Source organism: Lampetra fluviatilis, chromosome 8 (assembly GCF_964198595.1).
Source record: "Lampetra fluviatilis chromosome 8, kcLamFluv1.1, whole genome shotgun sequence".
Classification (NCBI taxonomy): domain Eukaryota; kingdom Metazoa; phylum Chordata; class Hyperoartia; order Petromyzontiformes; family Petromyzontidae; genus Lampetra; species Lampetra fluviatilis.
In genome coordinates this window covers 8,199,604-8,223,861 of record NC_136282.1, presented here as the reverse complement: position 1 = coordinate 8,223,861, position 24,258 = coordinate 8,199,604, and the positions used below count along the sequence as shown (strand labels likewise).

Sequence of the window (24,258 nt, the reverse complement as noted above, 5' to 3'; positions counted from 1 at the left end):
CTGCTGAGTGAAGCCAAAAAGTGGCAAACGATGCTCCAATATGGCTATCAAGTGATCGTCCACGAAGTTATTTTAAGCCACGCATTAAAAAAAAAACACCTCCTCAGCTGCCTGCATCAACGTGGCCCACAATTTCAGCTGACAAATTCTTGTGCACTCTGCAGTCGGGGCTCCAAATACTCCCACAATTGGCGTTCAATTCCTGAACAGCCACACACTACCTCCCCAGAATCACCGCATGTGAAATGCAAAGCAGAGGTGGATATGTGGGAGAGCTGGGGAGATACATTGTTTTGCCATAGACTCAGCTGGCATTCAGTTTTACACGCTAAATTGCAAGAAATTAAAAATAAACTAGTGAGGATTTGTCCCTCATTTACACGAAGACCAGAAATAAAATCCACAGATGTGTATAGATCTTCTTCAATGCTTGCAGTTATTGTTTTTTTCCCGTTACATGCTCAAGTTCAAGTTTATTTATTTGGTATAGCCCTGTGAGCCATTCGGCTCTTGAATCGGGTGCAACCGCAACAAACAAAAACATGAACAAAAAAAACATCTTAAAGTGAATGTGACTGAGTGCAAACAGAAAATACAAGAAAAGACAGAAAAATATTGCAGAAAAAACACCGTACACCAACGCTGTGTGCAAAAATCCCAGTGGGATGCAAGTCAAACAACAACAACAACCACAAGACAACTTAGATTAAGGCCATCAGTCCAACTATGTACTACAACAAACAAACATGGCCAAACCAGTAAGCTTTTCGATGCACCTATGACATGAAGTGACACGCCTCATTTAATCCTCAAAGACAGCGGGCACGGCACGCCAATGTTCACCACTGAGCCAACAGCGACAACAACACCTGCTTGACGTGCTTGTATGTTTTTCACAGAGGTACATATTCTTTCGGAAGCCGCTGAAGGTGAACCCTCCGGATGACCTCCTGGACCTGGGTGTGCGATTTATGCATCCCTTCGTGAACCTGCTCTCGCAGTCCACTTACTGGTGGCTCGGAAACCTCATCAGCCTGGCCCAGAAACGGCTAATAGACCTGGAAGACATCGGCAAACTGCCCATCGGCATGCGAGCTCTCAGCAACTACATCATTCTGCAAAATTCCTTCCAGGAACACAAGGTGGCGTCGTATGCAACTGTGGATGTGCACATGAGGGGTTGTCGTGATGTGGCGATATTGCGATATAGTTTACGGTCTAAGATGTATAGTAATTGTTTCGCCCCTTTTTGGAGAATGTCGTTATGTCGCGGTTGTTCTTGCCAATGTTATGTTTCTTAAGTGTTTTATTTCCTGAAAAAATATGTATAAAGTATCAAACACAATAATAAAAGTTCTAAATAGAAGGTTATTATTCACTAACTTAATAATTATAGAATGGGCTTATTAAAAATATATCATTGGTAGTATGACAATTATATGACCTCATAATTTTCTTAGTTCATTTACCAAACTGTAAAAAATGTAATTTACAACTTGGACTGCTTTTTGGCTCAGCAATTTAAGAGTAAAACAAACATTTAATTAAAAAAAATGTATGCTGAGACAATGTAAATAATTGATACTAATTTTTACATATTCCATCAGCCACTCAGCATTCTGGGAGCACGCATTCCTTCAATAAAGCAAACTCAGGACCGGTTTTGACAATAAGCAGCGGTAGGCAAAAAAAACAGTGCTGGTGAATTGATAAATGTGTATTGGCAAAGACCACCTTCTGTTAGATAAGCTTCCTCGTTCAATGCAAAACCACACGATACGCAACAAAAATAACAACTGGCATTGTTTGAAAATCAATTGCAATTTGGTAAAGTTTTTTACATTAATCAGTCCCCTATTCTGACAAAAGAAATGTTGCAACAATGCTCCGTGTGTCGATAGCGCGAGTGTGAGGCGCGACAGGAGGTTGTGCCTTCGCTCTGGCGCTCGGTGTTCCGCACGTTTGGCCGTCCCATCCTCGTGAGCAGCGTGCTGCGCTACATGGCCGACCTGCTGGCCTTCACTGGGCCCCTCTGCATATACGGCATCGTGCACCACCTCAACAACGACGAGCAGCAGCTGAAGCCACAGGTTATTACTGCGGGTGTAGTAACCATGCAAATACGAGGCCGTCTGCTTCACAGTGGAACGATGGAGATCCCCTGACCTCATTCAGGGGATCTCTTCCATCCATGGTCCAAATTTATCAATTTGGAAAATTACTCACAAATTCTCAAATCGGATTACATATGTATATATGTTGAACTTTTTTCGCACTGTACATAGCCACCCGTCATAATCGGAGGTGCAATATTGGTCTCTGCTGGAAGACTATATCTGTCTGAAGCATAGCCTTCGTAATAGCCCTGCGGTATATTAATGCAACAAATACCAAATGCACCAAATTATTGAAATTTCACGTGAGCATTCACTCGCACATTTATGCAATGGTTGCTACTTCTGAGGTAACAAAAAAAAACCCAAAACATATCATGGGAATATCTCACAGATACCAGAAGAGGGGGGATTTCACGTGTATGCAATGCATTGAGTGGTATAATATTACGCAAATTGACAAAAACCAGGACTTGTAATGTCTCGGGTAGATTTACAAATTTCCATCGAAGTCCACCTCAAAAAAAAGGGGATGGTGCTGGGAAAATCAGGACCGATGGAGGCCCTAATGCAAGCATGCTTTCATTGGCAAAGAGAGCCAACCCATGTTCTCTATAGATGTCCTTTTCACCCCAATGTAGCTAGCTATTAAACCACCACTTATGCAGTGTTTATCTCTGAAGTGGCCCAATACCAGACATAGGTAGAGTGGTGGGGCAGTAGTTAGCCCACTATTAAGTGACCACTTTCTACTAATAATCTAGTGTTTATCTTTAAGTGACTTCATATCAAACAGGGGTAGAGTGCTATTGGAGTGAATAGGTCACTGGGCAATGAACCTGGCGACATGAGTTTGATTCCTGGCCAAGGCTAACATCAGTGCTGAGTAATATCTGAACTGGTCCTCATCTCCTTCACCAATCAACACTGACCAGCAAAGATTGATGTGATCAAACATTCCTCATGAAAGACATGGCATGGGGAGGCCTTCATCCAACAGCGGATTAACAAAGAGCTTAAATGATTAATTCCAGACTGTAACAGAGCAAAAACTGGTGTGTAAAAATATATGTACCGTGTTTTTTCATGGCTTGTTTATCCTCAAACAATTTCATAACCAATTGACCCTAAATACATTCAATCTTATCAGATCTCAGAAGCTAAGTGGAGCTGACCCTCGTTGGTATTGGATGGGTCACTCGGGTGTGCCAAGTGTCGTAAAATTGGGGCTACAAAGTGGTCAACTGACTGCAGTGTTCAGTGTTGCCTTTATTATGCGTAAGATTTATCTTGAAATTTCAACTTCTTCGCAAATGGAATTGGCCAAACATCGCAATGACGGACCCTCCTAAAAATTTGTTGTGAGACTCATTGCGGCTTCGCTGATGAAATATTTTTCACGATCGTTATTTTTGAGAGCCCTAATAATGCATAGCCTTTATTCGATTTAAAGCTTTCGTGACTGCAGGGATTCATCTTCTTGGTTCTTTCGGTAAAGCCACGTAGAAGGGAAGTAATAACATAATAAAAATAAAACATAATAAAGTCACGTAGAATAAAATAATTATTTTATTATGTTTTATTTTTATTATTTTATTACTTCCCTTCTACGTGACTTTACCGAAAGAACCAAGAAAATGCATAGTCTGTTTGGCTCCTCAATATGTTTTAGGCCTCAGGACACCAGTCAAGACAGACCCCTCCCTTTGACAACCCTGATACATTCTACAGCTGACGTTATTATAGTGTGGCAACTGAAACAAATCTCAATAACAATTCATTCTTTTTTAGAAATTTAATAATTAATCATTATTATTAATACTTTCAAATGTTGCTCGTGGCAGAGTACACAGGTGTGGCCACCTGCCATTGCCAAAGGGCCCTGACGAACACGGCCACCCGCTTTTGCCTGGCCAGGTGCACCAGCTTGGCGTGTACTTCATCTCCTCGCGCGAGTTCCTGGCCAACGCGTACGTGCTGTCCGTGCTGCTCTTCTTCTCGTTGGTGCTGCAGCGCACCCTGCTGCAGGCCTCCTACTACAAGGCCATCGAGACGGGCATCAAGTTCCGTGCGGCGGTGCAGGTTTGGTTTTTGTGGGTCCCCCCCTCCCCTTCCCCAAAGTAACATCCATTATTTTTTGTCTACACGAGGGGGCACAGCTTGGAAATGCCCTGAACAAAGTGTTCATTCCATGTAAAAAACTATATTTTCAAGTGATTATTTGTTTTTTACCCTTTAATCTGGCAACAAAACTGACACCTTTTTTACGAGGATTCATATTTGCATAGACCACAATACCTGCAGTCATAATGCAAACAAAAACATAACTCTGATAATGTATGCACTGTCCTTGAAGTTGATTGGTTCACACCCGAGACAGCTTTCCTTAGAGCCTAGTCATCTGGTCCAACCCATGTGAGACTAGGCTCTAAGGAAAGCTGTCTCGGGTGTGGACCAATCAACTTCAAGGACAGTGCATTCATTATCAGAGTTATGTGTTTTGTTTGCATTATGATTGCAGGTATTGTGGTTTATGCAAACATGACTCCTCGTAAAAAAGGTGTCAGTTTTTTTTGCCAGATTAAAGGGTTAAAAACCAATTATCATATTTTTTTACTGGCAAATGAGGTACCAATGGTATATTTTCAAGTCTCAGAGGTTCAGTTAAGTTCATTGCCAAATGTAACGATAATTATTTTGTGCAGAAATTGTTGATAAGGCTGAAGCTGTAAACTTGCTTTACTTCTGAATACAGTTTAATTATGTGTGGCTGCCTAGAGTCATCCCCAGAATATCAGGGGCACCAGGTAAGTGCTCCGACATTTTACTTACCCTCTGAACAAGCCATCCACCTCTGGCAGTACACATCTATTGCTCCCCTGCTATGGTCATTACACGTTCTCATGTTGTAGAACAACGCTTCGTATTTCTCTCAACCCAGAGTTTTAGAAAGTCCAGGTTTTCCATGTGCATAATCCACCTTCTCTTTAAGAGCTGATCACAATATATAACATACCCAATCTCAATTAATCGCAGACTTTGAGTGAATGAGTGCTTTAGATTAGAATTGCCACAGAACAGAATATGTTGTGCTCAACTCATTCAATTTTATTCAGCAAGTCATTCTCATTTGTCCAATTTGTAACCAAACAGGACATTCTTATAAGGAAGGGCCTTATGATTAGGAAGACCTTGGCTAGAAAAGTGCTTTTCATTTATACCCTAATTGCAGAATGAAATGAAAATCTTCACCTTTGAAATTCAAAAAGAAAATATTTGTAATGCATTGAGTGAGGCTTAAATAAATACTGCCACTAATATTTGTAACACTTACACTGCAGTAGTCAATTAAATATAATTTATCCACTGCTCGATGAATACCTGCCTACGTCATCCCTCATGGTCTTGCAATTATATAATCTATCTAAATCCTGCACATAAGCTAGCCCCATCGCTCCATCTCTGTGGTGGTCGCCCTGCTAGCACTTCATCACCATGCTTGTCAGTTCGTTATTAAACCCCTTCGAGGAATGTATCCTTCCTTATTCCACTCACATTCGTGAACAGTCTATGTGATGTCCGTAATTGGCATTTGATCTCGGATCCAGATGTTCCTCTCTTTCTCAGTGTTATTCCCAGCATGCATTCTCAATTTTTGTTACATTTTCTTTGCCAGTGTGCAGGTTTCCAATCCATGTCGAAGCAGGCAATATACACTAAAAACATTCCTCTACAGGAACGTTGATGTGTTACTTAGCATTATCAAATTCACATTAGCATTCCAACCTGCTCTGGCCTGCCTCTCTATTGTATATGTTGATCCCAGTCTGCTTTCAATAATTATAATAAACAATGTAATTCTTTTGAATAATTTTCCTTTACTGTTGTATGTTCAAATAATTACATTAAAAAAATCCTTGTTACATGCTTATTTCAATTGTTAGCACAGTGCATTGTGCAATATATTGAATGTTGATATTCACCAGTGCTACATATAGGCACAATCATAGCTTTTTCTGCTATGTCAGCACATAGCACACACATGGAATCTTATTTAATGAAATTGCTCAGTTGAGGTCTCAATATTTGACCTAATTTGAAATCCCTGGATGGAGCAGGTGGCCAAATTCCAATATCCGACCGCAGTTTCCAACACTTCTGGATTCCTGAATTAAAATCTAACCCTGGCTGGGGTGAATAATGGCTGCCAAAGTGGTCATGGTACAGGCTGGCTGGGAGGATCATAGCTCAGTCGTTTATGGACATTTGGCCACAGACACAAAACGGTCAACAGAATCTTATGACGGGCATTTTATCTGGAATTCACAAGTAAAAGAAGATGACGGAGAAAAAGTGGACGTGCTTCGTTCGTATTGTCTCGCTTGAGTTTATATTACACCACCATTTATTGTATTTTAAATGTGTGACAATTTCTGTACTGTAAGAATAAATCATAATTTAGAGACCATAATAGAGGTTTTGTGGGTTAGATCGCGTAAATATAAATGTGTCGTAACACCTGCCACCACCCGACACAGTCAATTAGTAAGGTTTGTCAGGTAAACAGAAAATGCTAATTCGTTACTAGCTCAGCACACCGGTGTGTTGGAGAGTAAACCCACAACATTAATATTTTTTTTACAATGTTGTGGTGGAAGATTTAACAACTGAATTATATTTACACAATCTCACCAAAAAACCCTCTTATGGTTAATATTGGCTGCGAAAGTCTACTACATGTTAAATGTGAATTTAGAGACCTTTGCCAATCCATGTCGGCCATGGAGATTGTTTGACCGTACTCCAGCCTGCTCAGTGCAATTGATTGAAAAGGGCGTCCAGTACCAGTTCAGATTCCAGCTTGCTACTGATATTGGCACTTGCCGAGGATTGAACTCAGGTCCAAGGGTCCGTAACACATTGCATTACCACTCCTCTGATACAGCAACTCCAATTAGCGCAGTTGGCTACGTACGATGTGAAAGAAGTTCAACATATGTACTGTATTACTCGACATTACAATATCCCAATTTAAAAAGCATTCAATATTATAAATAAAATTCACTGTCAAGTCTAAGACCACACTATTTACAAATATATAAATGGGTATCCATTAAAATGTATTATACATTGTGTTCTTTCGCAGGTAACGTCTATCACACATTGCTATGTTGAATAAATGTAATAAAATATAAATTCTATATTATATGTAAACTCTTCAATGTTTTCCAGACGATGATTTATGACAAGATTCTTCACCTCTCCACGTCCAGCGTGTCTCGTGGGAAGATGACCTCAAGATACATCTCCAACGTCGTGACTGTCGACTCCAATCAGCTCATGTGGTTCCTCTTCCTGTGCCCCAACCTCTGGGCTCTGCCTGTGCAGGTTTGATGTCAGTCTGAGAGACGCGACTCACAATCACCTTTGTAACCACAACAAAAGCCCTTTCACAAAGATATCCTCATCTCCAGCTGCTGTGATGAGACTTGTGATCCTGCCTTTTACAAGTCAGACGCCTGGTATCAGTTCGTTCATAATTATGATGCGAGCATTCTTAAAGTGTGGACATTTGAAGACATGGACAGTTGGGAGTGTGACTGGGTCATTTTGACCCCACAATGAGAACCACTGCCCTCGTACACATCGTTACTGGATTACGTATCATTGTTACAAAGTCGAGAGCAGTGGATTGTCAAAGTACGGTAAAGTTAGTAAAATTTACAGAGTCGACAGACCATGCATGTCTTGTACAATAATCTTAAGCTATTAATTTATTTATCTCAGATGTATTCACTTTGAAATGTCATCTTTTTAATTGCCTTTAGATTCAAAATAGTAGCAGGTGCTTTCCCTGATGAAAAGTCAGCAATGACTAATATGGTGTTGTTGGCTTCAAAATGTGGAATATCCACCACCGGCTTATGGACCGCAAACTAAGAACAGCAAATACTCCAAGCTCGTCTCAGCAGGGAGTAGAGAGCTGGGACTAGTAGTGTGATGAAGTCAATTCCATAGCTGTGAACCCACACGGTTTCCCGTATTCTTGTAAAGGGAAATTGAGCTTTCAGGTCCATACAGCGTAAAGCCGTTTCAATACGGGCAAACATTTTTATGTCTAATTGTTTGAGTTTCTCCCTTGTGATGGGACTTTGTAGGACGAACGTTGAGATTTATAAGGGCACGGGGTGACCAATAAGGTCTGATTAGGTCTGTAATAAGGTAGGCACTGATAAGGGGTTGACAGGTATGGAATCAATCGAATAAATGTTGTAATTGACCAATTTACTTTGTGGTGGATTACTCAGCCAAAAAATGGTTGCCGCTCTGACATCCTGCCTCCAAAAGGTGGGAAACTCCCCACCAGCCGACCCCGACTTGACACGGCCCATAATGCCGACGATATCATGAAGTCTCGTCCGTCACCCCCTGTGGCACATGTGCGAACGGAGACGAGACTTTTTTTCTCTCGCAGCTATTTCCGCGTTATCCGATGTATTGTAGTGATCGCACCAATAAATGGGCGAAGGAAAAATCGATTGCTGAAACAACGCGAGATCCCAGCGCTAGGAGTGACCTTTCACTCCCGTGCCCTCTCCGGTGCTTTGCCCGGCAGATCATCGTGGGGGTGTCGCTGCTCTACTCCCTGCTCGGGGTGAGTGCCCTCATCGGCGCCGCCGTCATCGCCCTGCTTGCTCCGCTGCAGTACTGCATCGCCACGAAGCTTGCCCGCGCACAGAAGCTCACGCTGGTGAGCACAACTAACTACCCGAGGTCATGTGACCTCCTTTTGCCAGTGCCAAACTATGAGAATAGGTTTTCCCCTTTTATCTGGCAACAAAACAGCTGTGTTAAGTTCTTCTTGGTTCTTTCGGTAAAGTCACGTAGAAGGGAAATAATAAAATAATAAAAGTTAAAGATAATAAAATACAATTCTCACGACGTTTCGGCCACAACGCAAGCGTAGAAGGGAAATAATAAAATAATAAAAATAGAACATAATAAAATAATTCTCACGACGTTTCGGCCACAACGGCTGCTTGCGTTGTGGCCGAAACGTCGTGAGAATTATTTTATAATATTAAATTTTTATTATTTTATTATTTCCCTTCTACGTGACTTTACCGAAAGAACCAAGAAGATGAATCCCTGCAGTCACGAAAGCTTTAAATCGAAATTTAGGTGTTAAGTTGTTAAAACACCGAACTGAAACCTTTTTCAAGGAATCATGTCTGCATTAACAACAATGCTTGTGGTCAGAATGCAAACAAAAAACATCCTCTGATAATATATGCATTGGCTTTGAAACTGATTGGTCCACACCAGAGACAGCTTTCTTTGGAGCCTAGTCTCAAATGGTGTTAGACCAGAGGACGCCAAAAGGCGTACAGCACAAAGACAACGCACTACCCGAGACTTCGTCGTGTTCAGTGATCGACTCGTACCCCTCCATCCCTCCTCCGCCCAAGCCCCCCCCCCACCCCCTTAAGCCTCCCACCTCCACCCCCTATTTTCTTTCTTCCCATTCTGTTAACTAGATGGATGCTCTGTTGCGTACATTTTTTCTCCGTGTTGGAATATATTGCACTAATTGTTGCCAATTAATGAAGTGATTCATCGTATTTGTTATTTAATGTATGCTTTATTTAAATGCTGCTTTAAGATGATCGTGATGTACAAAGCACACGGGGCAAAGGTTAAATGTATGTTTGTCGTGGTGTGCATGTATTTGATCGCAAAAATATATTATGTGCACATGTAATGTTTTATATCTGGTTCACCTTTTCATCTCTACACCTACGTATAACGCTGCACATGTATTTCATATATACACATGTTACTGATTGTATTATCTCGTATACTGAATGTGTTACATATGAAGCTCTAATCATTATTCTGAAGAATAAAATTGGGAGATGATTGACTGGTTAGCAATGCGCTTCCGCTGCGTTGTATTGATCCAATAGGCACATTTTGGATTGTTGTGGCAAGCTTAATTGAACAACGTAATTTTTGTTATCGTGAAAAATAGTGGCACAATTCACTAAGAAAAGTAAATTGTTACGGTCGCTTTGAGACAGGGTCTGTACATTTTTGAGTGGGGTCAGGTGCTCACAATGGAGCCTATTGGTGTTCGTATTACTGCACGTGTGCATGTGTGTGTGCGTTCGGTTGTGTTTTTGTGATGAAGAGTGTCACAATGGTTAGGGCAACGTGCAATGAAATCTGCAACCGATACTCGACCACGGCCAACATCAGCTGCCAGTGGTATTAGAACTGTTCACGGGCTTCTACTAGGTCGACCCAGCCTCAAATGGGTACCTGGAGCAGTGTGTAAACATCAGCACTGGGGGAACAACGGTGGCTGGGAGTGGTGCTGGCCATGCCTGCCTTCATAGGTGATCGATAGCACCACTTGCTATGCAGAGAATCTTTGTTCTTTTATTTGTATCTACATGCATGTCTTTGTGTGTGATGGGTGGAATGTTAACGTAGTGGTTAGCGCACTGCTCTATGAACTGCCACCCACCTAGGTTCAATTCCCGGCCACGGCTAACATCAGCGGCAAGTGCAATCTGTACTGGTCCTGGGCCACGCCTAGATCTACTCAGCCTTAAATGAGTACCTGGTGCAGTGTCGGAACATCAGCGCTGTCGAGATGAAGGTAGCCATTGTGTATGCCCCTGTTCGCGCCATGCCAGCCTTTACGCCTGCTCGCTGACAGAGATTGTCCCAACAGTCTTTTGAAGGCTGCATCGGGGACCGTTGTCTTTCGTGCATATGCGCGATGCATTGCAGGAGCACAGCAGCTCGCGTATTAAGCAGACGAGCGAGCTGGTGCACGGCATCAAGCTGCTGAAGCTGTACGCCTGGGAGCAGGTGTTCTGCAGCACCGTGGAGGAGACGCGCTCCAAGGAGCTTCGCAGCCTCTCCACCTTCGCCATCTACACCGCCCTGTCCAGTGAGACGAGCACGGGGGCACATGGCTCAAGGGCATGGCTCAAGGGCACGGGTCAATGAGCATAAACCATCACGCGAACTCCGATCATCTTCGAGGTGGCTTTTGGCTAGCTATTGAACAAAGGCGGTCACTGCATCGCGCACTTTCAGTTGCACTTAAGCAACCATCTGGAACGCTCTTCCTTCCGATATTAGAAAGCCACTGGAGCTATGCACTTTCAGATCTAGATTGAAAACTGATTTCTTTAGAACTGCTTTTTGTGTTTAGTTTGTTGTCCTAGCATGGTCGGCTGTGTACGTTGCGAAAGAAGATCAACATATGAGAATAGGTTTCCCCCTTTTTTCTGGCAACAAAACAGGTGTTAAGATGTTAAAACACCAAACTGAAACATTTAACAAGGAATCATGTCTGCATTAACCACAATACTTGTGGTCAGAATGCAAAGAAAAAACACACTGTGATAATATATGCATTGTCTTTGAAACGGATTGGTCCACACCAGAGACAGCTTTCTTTCGAGCCTAGTCTCAAACGGTGTTAGACCAGGGGACGCCCTAGTCTCAAATGGTTTTGACGTCCTCTGGTTCTCATGAACGTAATTTAGGTATTCATGTGATTCAAGTGTAGTTTTATTATTCCAATTTTGTTCACTCGCAGAAACTATCTCACGTTTTATGGAGTTGTTTTGCTAGGATTGCACTCTACATTTCCCCCAACCCTGCCCCCACCTAACAACCCTTGTGCCTTACAAAAAGGAATACCGTTGATTTCATACCGCATGTCCACCCTGCAATAGGGATTCATCGTCTCAATGGGCTTTTGCCTGATTACACATGAAGTGCCTGAACAAGATGAATAAATGAATCATTCATACTTTTTTTGGACCAATCACTGTACCGACAATCGAGCGGCCAATGCTGACGAATGGGTTGGACTCTTGGTCGTTTATTCCCACCCCCAGTGGCAATGAATGTTTGTTTCAAGGCTGTGTTGACAGCTCGTAAATAAATATGGCTTTGGAATCGCCAACGAAGGTCTTGGAATCAATCTTCTTTTGTTCGACCCACATATGGTTAATTCACTGAACGTGTCACTTCTGTGAAACTCGAAATGCAAATGTAATAATGCTTGTTTGAGACAAGCCAGAGAACAATTTGTGCTTAAGAGATACTGAACGGCTTCAATCAATTTACTGCACAGTAATATAAAAAAAAACAATCATTTCATTACTGTATTATGATTTATTTCAATGTTTCAGTTCACATTTCAAGGGTAGATACAGAACATTATCCAAGCATAAGGTTTTACAATCATCCCTCCTTTTCAAATTTGGTAAATGACAAATGAATGATTGATGGTTTTCAAATCAATTCACAATAAGGAGTTGTCACAGTTGATTCAGATCACTGGAGCCTGCACCAGACACTCATCCATGTGTGGTATTTTATTGATTTTATTTCTCCATGCTTGCCATAGATATCTGAGCACCAAGAAACTTCCAAAGTCATGGTCTACACATTATTGTGATGATGATGATGGTGGTAAAAGCATAATTGCAGCCCTGTGATTGTGTTCTTACACCCATGTTGTCAGAAAGGCTTCCACTTCAAGGAGCTCAATAGAGCTCCTCTAGAGGGTAGAGGGTATTTTGGCCTCATCTTTCACACTGGTCACATGTCTTGGAAGTGGTGGGAGTTACCCACACTTTATCCCACCATCCACTGCTTTCTGATTGACTAACTGTGGTGTACCCATAAACACTGCTGAGTGGACAATGGCGGAGGGATTAAAGAAATGTGCCAATTGTTTTACTGCTGCCCTGGGAGATCTAATCGAACTGGTGACCTCTGGATTGCAAGTCCCGTCTGCTAATCATTACAGCATGGGAACATCAATGATGATGATGATTTTATTCCACCAGTTTTATGTGATATTGAAACAAAGTTTAATTGTTAGTTATATTTGTATTATTTTAAGGGTTCAATTTTTGAATGTGCAATGCTTACTTTTATGGATATAGGAAGTTCCTTAAATTATGTTTGTGTTTTATTGAATGCAGCCTTCATGAACGCAGCCATACCGATTACGGCTGTCATGGCGGTGAGTCCATTCCTGTTTCCTGCTTGAGCAAAATCAAAACTAACTGTTCATGATGGATTTCAACAGCCGTCACTCATAAAGTACTGTGTGTGTATGTATACCACTGACTGCGCGGAGCAGTCAACTGCGGCGTTGGAGTCTCAGTCGGACTTAGGACTCTTATATTATTGAGTTTTATTTGAACCTAATTTCACGCGACCTGTGCCTCATAGTTGACTTGTTTGTTTGTAAACCAAAGGTGAAATGTTTAGTTTTTTTCTTTAGATTACCCCAGCAGGCATTGCTGAGTGTGTCCACATCTAACACCTAACAGGTCGGCATTGAATCGCCTTGCTATAAATTGAGGTCGCAGCATCTTGAATTGGCCACCTTCCACGTAGCAGGCTAGGCAGTAGTTGTCATGACCCAAAGGCGTTTGGTAAAATTGGTGAGCCGTCTACGTTCGTGCGTGGTTCCCCGTACATTGTGAGCCTGCTGTCCCATCAGTTGCAGTACTAAGCAGCCAGTTTATTTATTAGAATGTGTCCCCAGGAGAGCACTTCGGAGCCATCTATCCACTTATTATTCTCGTGGGACAGCCTGCTCCATCATTGCAGCGATTAGATAAATTTATTCACATCCGGACGTATGGAAAATTCGATGAACATTTACTGTCAATAAAGAAAGGCTGTTGCGATAATAAATGGATGCCCTGCTGAGCAATGTAGCAAAAGAGATAATGTTGCAGAAAGTTGCAGGCTCAACTTGTGAATGTCACCCAAATTTAATCAGTTACAGATAGTAACAAGGCATGTTTTCCATTTTCATATCTGCTTAAGTTTTTTAAAATCTGCATTATTGTATTCACATTTATAATTTCAAAGAAGTTTATATAAATTGTGCCATTTTCTTATTCTGATCATTTAGAAAAAGTAGTTTAACTCACTAAATTTGACAGATACAATTAAATATGTTCCGTGGGAAAATGGATGCACGTTTAATTCATCTCCCTAAATTGAAACCATTCGGCAAAAATGCCAAGGATGCAGACAGAATTAACACAATACATTATATTTTCATGTCTTAACTTGTTATGCTTTGGGGAAGATTGCCCATGCAGCAACAAATGTAATTAATTGTATTTAAATAGGTAAATTAGTGTAATTCATTTGTGCGTGGCTTTTAAAATGTTTGAGCTAGTTTCTAGCAGTTGCGGCACTGGGCAGTCAGTTTATTAATGAGAATGTCTCCCCATGGGAGCACCATGGAGCTGAGTGATGACTACAAATGCCGCTTGATGACGTGAAGGAAATGGATCCACAGAGTGAAATGAAGAAGAATGTTCAAGATGGGGGGAGCTTGAGCCAAAGACCTGCCATCCTATTTTTATTAATTGGCTTTTCCTGTAATTTGATTGGAGTGTAATTATTATTACCGACTTTCATGCTGTGTAATTAGTTTGCATTCCATATATATTGCAGGTTTAATCATTGTTATTATTTCTATTAGTTTTCAGCAATACTTGAGAGTGTTATTTTCAACTACAGTAATACCCCGATTTACGTCTTCCCCTTTTTACGTAGTTTTGCAAATATGTCGTCACTGTTAATACCACGAGCTGATTGCGTCGCCTCAACCCACACGCACGTCGCTGACAGCATCGTCCGTCCTTTCTCGTGTCCGTTGCCTCGCCCTTCGCCTCCACTTACCCTGTAAATCGCTTTGATTTACGTCGTTTGGATATTCGTCGTTGGATATTCCTTTCAGGGACGCATCCCCAACGTAAACCGGAGTATTACTGTATATTCATGTAATTATTGTCCGGAGCTTTGAGATATTTCCATATTAAAGGCGTTTTATAAAAAAATATTCTTATTATTATTATTTGCCAGAGATACTAAAGAATTGATGTTTGTTTTACAGATCTCGGCCAAACGTTAATGTAACACTTTTTTACGTCGTGCGTTTGTGTCGCTGTTCACCGTCTAGACATTCGTGACCTACGTGCACTTGAGCTCGCCTGACATCACCTTGTCACCGGCGGTGGCATTTGCGTCGCTGGCTCTCTTCCACATCCTGGTCACTCCCCTCTTCCTCCTCTCGACCGTCGTACGCTTTGCCGTCAAAGCTCTCATCAGGTGGCTTTCCACACCAGCATCCTACACACCAGGTGCTACTGTGATCATGGTTAGCACACTGGACCTACAAACCAAGGTTTAATGTCCCGGGCGTGGCATTTGAAACTATTGGAAAGTGTTTGTAACAGCCCTTGCATCTGTCCAACCAGCGGTACACCACAGTTAGTTGAGCGACAGGTCTTGTGCGGTTGGATAAAGTGGGGCTACTCCCACCTATTCAAGAATGCTTGGCCATTGTGGAAGAGTAGGCACAAATATCCTCAAGAGGGGCTCTCTAGAGCTCCCTCCAGAGGAGGAGGCCCCCTTCCTTCCTCCAAGGCGGGGTGTGAGCAAGAAATTGGAGGGCTTCACCTTTACCATTTTGTTTTTACTGTCCTCGTGCCTATGATCATATCAGCCAGAGAGTTGAGCAGGCGGGGGCCTGTATCGTACTTAGATGGGGTGACCACCAAGCTGTAAACAGGTGTTGTAGGCAGCTGTGGGGGGGGGGGGGGGCTGCTCTGTTGTGGGCAGCGCAGAGCTGAGCAGTCGTTCTGTACGTCCACGTCTGTGCTCCCTGTCTGACCCGCACCTCTTATTAGCACGGTTGCCTACGTACGGTGCGAAATAAGTTCAACATTCATGCATACATACATACATACGACCAACGTGGTAAAGTGTGGCCAAATAACCCCTGTGACCCGCACAGCTCATGAGGAGGTACTCATCCATCAGTGTATTCACAGAAGGGCTGTAAATGTACACACACATTTGTGCTATACGCTTTGGATTCCAATTTAACTCTTGTTGTACAGGTGTCCCGCGCATGCTCAAATTGGGTTTGCAGTTGCTCATTAATATAAAGCACATTCACCTTATGTCTCTATATATATGTGTATGTAGAACTTCTTTCGCTCCGTATGTAGCCAATTATGCTTATCGGAGGTGTATGTGTCTACATGTGTGTGTGTGTGGGGAGCGGTAGTGTAGCGGTTAGCGCGCTGCGCTTTGAACCCAGTGATCCGGGTTCGATTCCCGCTCATGGCCAACACCAGTGACGATTATCTGAACCGGTCCTGGGCCTCCCCTAGGTCGACTCATCCTCAAATGAGTACCTGGTGCGGTGTGTAAACATCGCCACTGGGGAGACAAAGGTGGTCGGGCGTGATGCTGGCCACCCACCCCCTCGTGTGCCGTTCCGGCCTTCATAGGTGCTCGTTAACAGCACTTGCCCCTACAGTCTGCTAAGGCTATATGGGGGATCTTTGTATTTGTTTGTGTGTGTGTGAGAGAGGTGCTCGCTAACAGCACTTGCCCCAACAGTCTGTTAAGGCTATATGGGGGATCTTTGTCTTTGTTTGTGTGTGTGTGTGAGAGAGGTGCTCGCTAACAGCACTTGCCCCAACAGTCTGCTGAGGCTAACCTGGGGGATCGTTGTCTTTGTGTGAACAATGCAGCATGCAAAAGCTGACCGAGTTCCTTGCCACCAGTGAAATTGGTGACGAACCCAACACGATGGACGTGGAGCCTCGGCCAAAAAGAAGTAGCAACACCGATGCGGTGGTGAGATACGTCTAACTAGCACGTGTTGAGAGCTTCCTTACACGCCCATTCCTCATACCCGTCATGGTCTGTCCGCTCGTTCTTCTTCATGCAAATGCGGTCATTACACTCCCAACAGCAGTGGTGTGAACTTGTCATTGCACAGCTGCTCCTTCATTTATTTATTTATTTTTACAATTTATTTTGATTAGTTAAAATGGAAACGCCATCTACATCTTAGAAGGCTAAACAACGTCTGTGTTTAAACATTATACATTTAAATCAATAACCTATTACCAACTTAGTCAGCTATGTTTGTGGTAATTGGAATATTACGTAACTATCTTCATTTGCATACCCTGAATGGATTTTCCAAGTCATCTGCTCAGATATATACTTCTAGATTTGACGTTTTCGTGACTGCAAGGATTCATACTCTTTGTTTTTTTCGGTAAAGTCACGTAGGCAAAAAATTTAAATAAATTAAATCACGACGTTTCCGGCGCACCACTTAAGCAGTGTGCTTTCGCTAAGTTGTACCCACCTGAAGAAGGACGCTTGTGTTGTGCCCGAAACGTCGTGATTTAATTTATTTCAGTTTTTTACCTACGTGACCTTACCGAAAAAAACAAAGAGTACAGATATAGACTGTGCTATTCTGACCTTTTGCTTTGATTGGATCATGCTAATTAATTCCCTTTGACATGTTTGATAATCTTAAATGTGGTGTGTCTCTCTCTCTCTGCACGTGTGTCTGCCTGTGTTGTTCCCGTGTCTGTGTCCGTATCATTCATTCTTACCTGACGATGGTTGCTTGTGTTGCAACCGAAACGTCGTCTTCTATTATTATTTGATTTGATTTTCTACGTGACTTTACCGAAAGAACCAAAGAGTAATCTTAAATATACTGCATATATTACATCTGAAAAGGATTTTCACTCATAAACAAGGGTAATTGTGCTACAATCTTCGAAATTACATGAGCAAAACATTACAGCTGTGTCGATAAATGTGCGTAGTTTATGTAAACAATATATATGTGATGTCAAATATAAACGTACAGTGCGAGCCTTGTATATCCCAATATACCGTATTGGTATGTTGTATGAGTGCATACATGTATTGTATATTTATGAATGCATAAATATACGTGTATGCATATATATGCATTTATGTCTAGTCTGTTGAGACATTCTACACGAAAAGCATGTTTTCCGAGGGACACAATTTTACTACAACCTTTTGCTATTTGCCACAACGAAATGCAGCGTTAAGGGATCGGACACATTGTTTTGCTTACCAGCGCTTTCAATGTTTCATGCAAGTTTAATTTCCTCGACGGCCAACTGCAACACGTCTGGGAATGGATCTGTGTCCGTGTGCAGCGTCAGCATCGTCAGTCGTGCTGCACAAATAGGGCTCCCTTGTGTGTTCTCCCACAGCAAATGATGGTGGTGAATCGAAAGCAACCGCAGACGCCCGTGTGGGATGATTTCGAGCCACAGGACTGGAGGCAGTTTGAATTCACCGATGGATCAGAGGACTTTGCCATTAAGGTGACATAGAAGCCCTGGAAGCAGAAATTCACAGTTTGTAGGGTGGATTAAAGATTGAACGAGGTGGTCGGGTGGCTCCATGGGCCAATCTCGAACGCGAAGGATTGCGCTCTTCTGTGGGAGAAATCCGAATAGTCGGTGTCATGACATGATACCGATGGCACAATCATGATTCTTTTTATAATTCTATGGGAAAGGCAAAAAAAACCACAGTTAACATTGAGACGAAGCTGAAATAAAATAAGGAAAAAATGTAACGACCAATGTCCAACAGCTTTGCCGAAGTGTATTGTTGAGCCGTGCCATGTGTTGGGTTTGCGTGGAGCACGTGCTGAAGCCTGACTTGCTGTCGGTGGTGCTGCAGGTGACCGCTGGGGTGTTTACGTGGGCGTCCAGTGAGCCAGCCCTCCTCACCGACATCAACATTTGTATTCCACACGGTCGGTTTACGAGTGACCCTTTGATAATCATTATTTTATAATCTGAATGTAAGCTTGCAGTTTATCGCTAATGTGGTCACGCCGTTGACTCTTAGTAGCGGCTATTATGGTGATGCGTCCTCCAATCACATTGTGTGTGTGTATGTATAATCCCAAGCATGCCAATCCTACCAGTGTAAGCAGCAGGCTGCCGATTATTGAACACTTTTACTGCATTACCGATTCTCAAAGCAAAGATACAATATTTAGTTCGAACATGTCATGATATCAGAATGGCTTCTTTTTTCCATCATTCTTTTCTGAAACCACATTCATCTCTTGTTTTCCCATCCTGTACAAGTCAACCACACACAAAATATCTACACTATAGCTGGGGTTTAGCCGAGGTTGACTTTGTGCGTGCACCCCGTTGTCATGCGGCAATGTAAGCAACGGGAAGACGACGACATCCATGAATGTTTATGCCTATCCTGGTCTTGCACAGGGCAGCTCACAATGGTCGTGGGTCAGATTGGATGTGGGAAGTCGTCCCTGCTGAGTGCGACGCTTGGAGAGATGCATCTCGTCAGCGGCTCGGTCTACTGGAACAGGTCAGGCCGTGCCGAGCAGCTCTCCCGTGGGTTGATTGTAATTCTGTTTAGCTTTGCCATTGTACGAGCTTAGCTGCATACAGCATTCTGTCTCTTGTAGCCTATTTGAAGTACAGAAAAAATATAGAGGCATTGGATATCAGCGCTGGCGCAACAGGTTTGCGCGATGAATTATGAACCCTGTCACCCTGATTCTAGATTTGAAGCTTTTGTGACTGCAAGGATTCATATTCTTAGGGTTTTTCGGTAAAGTCACGTAGGTAAAAAATTATTCAAATTAAAATTAATAAAAGTAAAATAAAAAATAAAATAAAAATCACGACGTTTCGGAGGCAACACAAGCTTCCGTCTTCAGGTGGAACCGTCACAGCACGCTTGCTGTATCAAGTAAATGAGTTTGACTCCCCGGCCGTGGCTAACATCGGTGTGCGAGTGATATCTGAAACCAGCCCTCGGCATCACCCTTTACAAGCCACACTGGCCAGTGTGGTGATAGATGGTGTGAAACAACCGCCATGACCGGCACGGCATGGAGAGGCCTTCATCCGGCAGTGGATTGATGAAGTGCTTTACATATAATTACATTGCATATATATAAAGGCATTGCACTTTTTTCACTTAATATTCAGTACATTTTGTCACAGTTCATCGACATGCCATTATTTTATTAATCAATGTTTACATTATTTAATTTGATTATTGTATTTCCTATTTATCATGCTTGCTATTATAATCAACATTGTTGGCAAAGTGTAAACACAAAAAATACTCTGTACATTTCGTCAAGAGCGACGAGAGAGCCTCAACATTTTGTAAAATGTTCGAAAAATTCTCAAACGTGAGCATTTTTAAATTATTATTTCTCTTCCACAGTTCATCCCGATAGCCAACACGCACTGTTCTAATCATGTCGCATGCCTCCTGATTGACGGCGATTGTCCCCGCTTGGTGTTGCACTTCACATTTGGCAGGCGACGAGGTTCCGTGGCATACGCAGCTCAAAAACCCTGGATCTTAAACTCCAACGTGCTGGAGAACATCACCTTTGGGAGCCCCTTCGATGAAGAAAGGTTCAACTTTGTTCACCTCATTACGTCTCCATCGAGCTGTACTCTCATTGCTTCGTGGATTAAGGACATTATTTTGTCGCAGGATCGTGAGAGATGCCAGCAGCTTGGGGAGGCCATCATCCAACAGTGGATTGACCATGGCTGATGATGATGATGATCTCATTGCTTATCACATTACACTACTAGGTTCTCTTTCACAAGCGGTAGTGGAGCTGAGACTATGAAATAACAGAAAAATGGCACTTCTCATCAGTACGCGGCTGATACGTATATGGTTATTTTATGTATTTATCTGCAATTGTGGTGAAGCGTTGATTTTTGTGAGATGTAGTCTATGATGAAGTGAACACTGTAATGGAAACTACTTTAGATGTGCTCTGGATGCATGCCGTGTCAATCCAGTGGAGGCTTTTTGCACCATTAGAAAGAGAAAACTGATAAGCAATACACGGACGGCCGTAAACATCTTATCCCTTCACATTCTGAGCAATGTGGAAAAGTGGTGGAACCAAGGAATAATTTATCATGGAATATTTTCCAGGGCCCACTAACCCCCCCCTCCCTCCCCAGGGTCCTGGCTTGCCTGATAGCCAAGGGCAGTGGAGGGCAGGAAAATATATTCCAGAACTCAGCCCTGGTCAACTCGATCTGAAATTAATCCCTGGGTGAAACGCTTCACCCCACCCCAGCAATGTGATGAATTATTGAGATTTTAGGTCTCAATGCAATTCAAAAATCGATTATTATTTTGTTACATTGTGAATGGTCGTGCCTCTCTTGGCTACAGGGTTTACGTGCACCCATCCCATACAACATTAACAGTACAAATCTAAAAACATTGATTCTTTCACATATGATTCGATACATGCATTATTCGTTTAGTAATTGACATTCAGAGACATTGAGGTAGTGTCACAGCTGTGAAATGTATTATAATACATTATGATTACAAATGCATTGCAATATTTGAAACAAATACCCACTATATAACCCCCTTTAGTAAAGGCATGAGGTAGGTCACCGAAGTATGTATGTTTAATTTTATCATTACCGTATGTGGCCAACCACGATAATTGGACACACAGTTGAAGCTGTTTAGAATTTCATTGCGAATGGGAAATAGCTGGAACCATTTCCAACGGAACATCTTGACGAGGCTGTGACAAATTCAACGGATTAGTAATTTTCCTCGATTAAACATTTGGATTGTGGGCGTCATCTGATATGTATTACCAACAAATTATAGACCGCCACTCCATATTCCTGCACGGGCAATCATTTGCGCTGTCACCAAGGGAACCGGAAGCCTCTTAATTTAGAATCGTGGATACGGTGATCAATGCAGCTGACAATGTGGGGTTTATAAATGAGTGACGGATTCCCAAGAGGTCTTAACCATTTCCAATGCCGTGCAGGTACAAAGCAGTGATCAACACGTGCTCGCTTCAGCCTGACATTGACATCCTGCCCCAAGGGGACCGGACCCAGATTGGAGAGAAGGTCAGTTGAAAATTGATTGACAAAACAGATTCAATGTAACAACACGAGATCATGAGACATTTAACGAGAACAAAAACAGGGCTGTCCCAAGCGCCTGTTCGATATCGCCTCTAACTCTTTGTTGAAAGTTACAATTTCCGTGATTATATAGACCATAGCGGATACCTCTGAATTATATTGATAAATACATGGTTGGTCGATGTTCAAAGTTGAGTGGATTGTATGTGCTGGTGATGTTGCTGACGCCAGGAATAGTGGTTGTGCTGTTGGTGCTGCTGTTGATGGTGATGCTGCTGGTGGGTAGTGCTAATTGAGTTTATATACCATTCAATTAAACGTGCGCAAATTAGGCAATTACATCTCACAACCTCTGTTGATTGGATAGGTTCCATTTTTTCCTGGTTATTTAGGAAAGCCTCGCTTAGTTTGAAAGCTCTTGCTCAGGAGGGTCCTGGTCGTAATGTGTTTCCAACCGGGTTATGATAGTGCACGTCAGTAACCCAGCACTTCGTGGATCGCGCAGATTTGTGAAGCTTCCAAACTCGCTGGGCTGCAAAGGTGGCCAGGAGATGACAGATCCGCAAATGGATTAAATCCACCTGTGCTGCAACTTGGAGTGTGGTTATTCCCTTTGGTATTCGTTTTTTTCTCTCTGAGTATTTAGATTTCCTCCCATACATCAAGACCTCATTCCAATGCAGGACTCTCCTAAAAAAAATATTGAGACTCAGTAGGGCTTTCTTGGATAACCAAAGGTCATTATTGCAATTATTATATTCGCATGTGAGTGGAAACGAGCATGCCTGGAGAAAACCCATGCAAATGAGGGGATGATACTCCTCGGTTGTGTTGCTTGTGGGGGGGCGGGGGCATAGTGCTGGGTCACTCAGTTCATGTTGTGCCTGCAGGGGATCAACTTGAGTGCTGGGCAGAGGCAACGGATCAGCGTGGCTCGGGCTTTGTACCAACACACGAACGTTGTGTTCCTGGTGAGAAAACACATTCCGAGGACAGACGTGCCAGGATGGGACATGACTCTACAACGAGGACACACGGTGTCCACTTAAAGGGTTGGATTAAACACGTGGTATTGACCGAATGAATGGATGTGGATATGTCCCCGTGGTACAATGGATATTGCACTGGACTTTGTATTCCAGAGGTTGCTGGTTAAATCTCCCATCGCGGCACTCGAAAAATTTGGAAGTTTCTTGAATTCCTCTTTCCACCCGGCAGTAGTCCATCAGCAGGTCGCTTGTGATTGGGTAAAATGTGGGTAATTGCCACCTCTTCCAAGGCATCTTGCCAGCGTGGAAGAATAGGCCAAAATACATGGTAGAAAGCTTTATGTATTGAATGCGTGGCACACACTAAATAGCGGATTTAAACAAACTATTGTGGTGTGTATTTATGATGCAAACGTGCAGCATTTGTGCACTCGTAGGCTGATGCAAATTGCTCATTTTTAAAAAATATAAAAATGACACGGAAATAAACCCACCACTAATCAGATGGAAGAGTGTGGATAATATTCAGCAACCCGCAGCTGTGGTTGTAAAACAATTGGAAATCAAGAGCAACAGCAGCCATGCGGTCGGATAACGTACATATTTCTGAGAGAATATTCGCGTGTTAGTTTTAATGAGCCAAAATTAGCGTGACAAATTGGGGCAAAAATGTCTTGTTATTGGTTGTAGAGAGAGCAATGCGAATACAATGAATGACAATGTTAATCGTAGTACGGACAGAGGCCTTATTTAACAACAGTAGGAACAGCTGCATTAACAGAAGTAAAAGCAAGAGCATTAATAATGGTACGATGCATTCAAAGAGATGCATTGAGCCAGATATAATGGCTCAACTGAATATTGAATGAGAGATAAAATTATCCTCTAACTACAGCTTGCATCCTACAATTATTACATACCCTGCCAGGAGAAAATTAGATGCATGTTTTCCTATGTCTGCAATAATGCAGGCAACCCATCCTACGTGTTTTACCTGTGCACTTGTTTTTGTAAAGAGTATATTTTTTTATTCAAATGTTGATATTTAGCAACATTGGTAACGCTTGTAAACATTCATACTGACAACTTGATAGTCATTCATATAGGTCCCATTTTCACTCAGAGATATGAACCTTAAAAAGGCTTTGGGAACAACACATCAATATTAGCGGCTTGTTTCAACACTGAGATTGATCCATATCTGTTTAGTCCACGTGTCCCAGAATATAGAGATCACTCATACCACTGCTCACATACCTGTTACAGCAAGTGTGAGTAAAT

The 24,258-nt window shown here is 42.4% G+C and overlaps 1 protein-coding gene across 1 annotated transcript in view; it reads left to right on the top strand.

Annotated features, from left to right (window-relative positions):
• Positions 1–24,258, top strand: part of LOC144933729 (ATP-binding cassette sub-family C member 9-like) — a 91,507-nt gene that overhangs the window by 10,384 nt on the left and 56,865 nt on the right. The window contains exons 5-19 of the mRNA XM_078858798.1: positions 900–1,142; positions 1,914–2,090; positions 4,032–4,196; positions 7,347–7,502; positions 8,731–8,865; positions 10,914–11,076; positions 13,136–13,176; positions 15,145–15,293; positions 16,730–16,835; positions 18,257–18,370; positions 18,735–18,810; positions 19,295–19,400; positions 20,336–20,470; positions 21,886–21,970; positions 22,879–22,959. Coding sequence (XP_078714924.1) covers positions 900–1,142; positions 1,914–2,090; positions 4,032–4,196; positions 7,347–7,502; positions 8,731–8,865; positions 10,914–11,076; positions 13,136–13,176; positions 15,145–15,293; positions 16,730–16,835; positions 18,257–18,370; positions 18,735–18,810; positions 19,295–19,400; positions 20,336–20,470; positions 21,886–21,970; positions 22,879–22,959 — 1,932 coding nt within the window. The remainder of the gene's footprint in view (positions 1–899; positions 1,143–1,913; positions 2,091–4,031; positions 4,197–7,346; positions 7,503–8,730; positions 8,866–10,913; positions 11,077–13,135; positions 13,177–15,144; positions 15,294–16,729; positions 16,836–18,256; positions 18,371–18,734; positions 18,811–19,294; positions 19,401–20,335; positions 20,471–21,885; positions 21,971–22,878; positions 22,960–24,258) is intronic.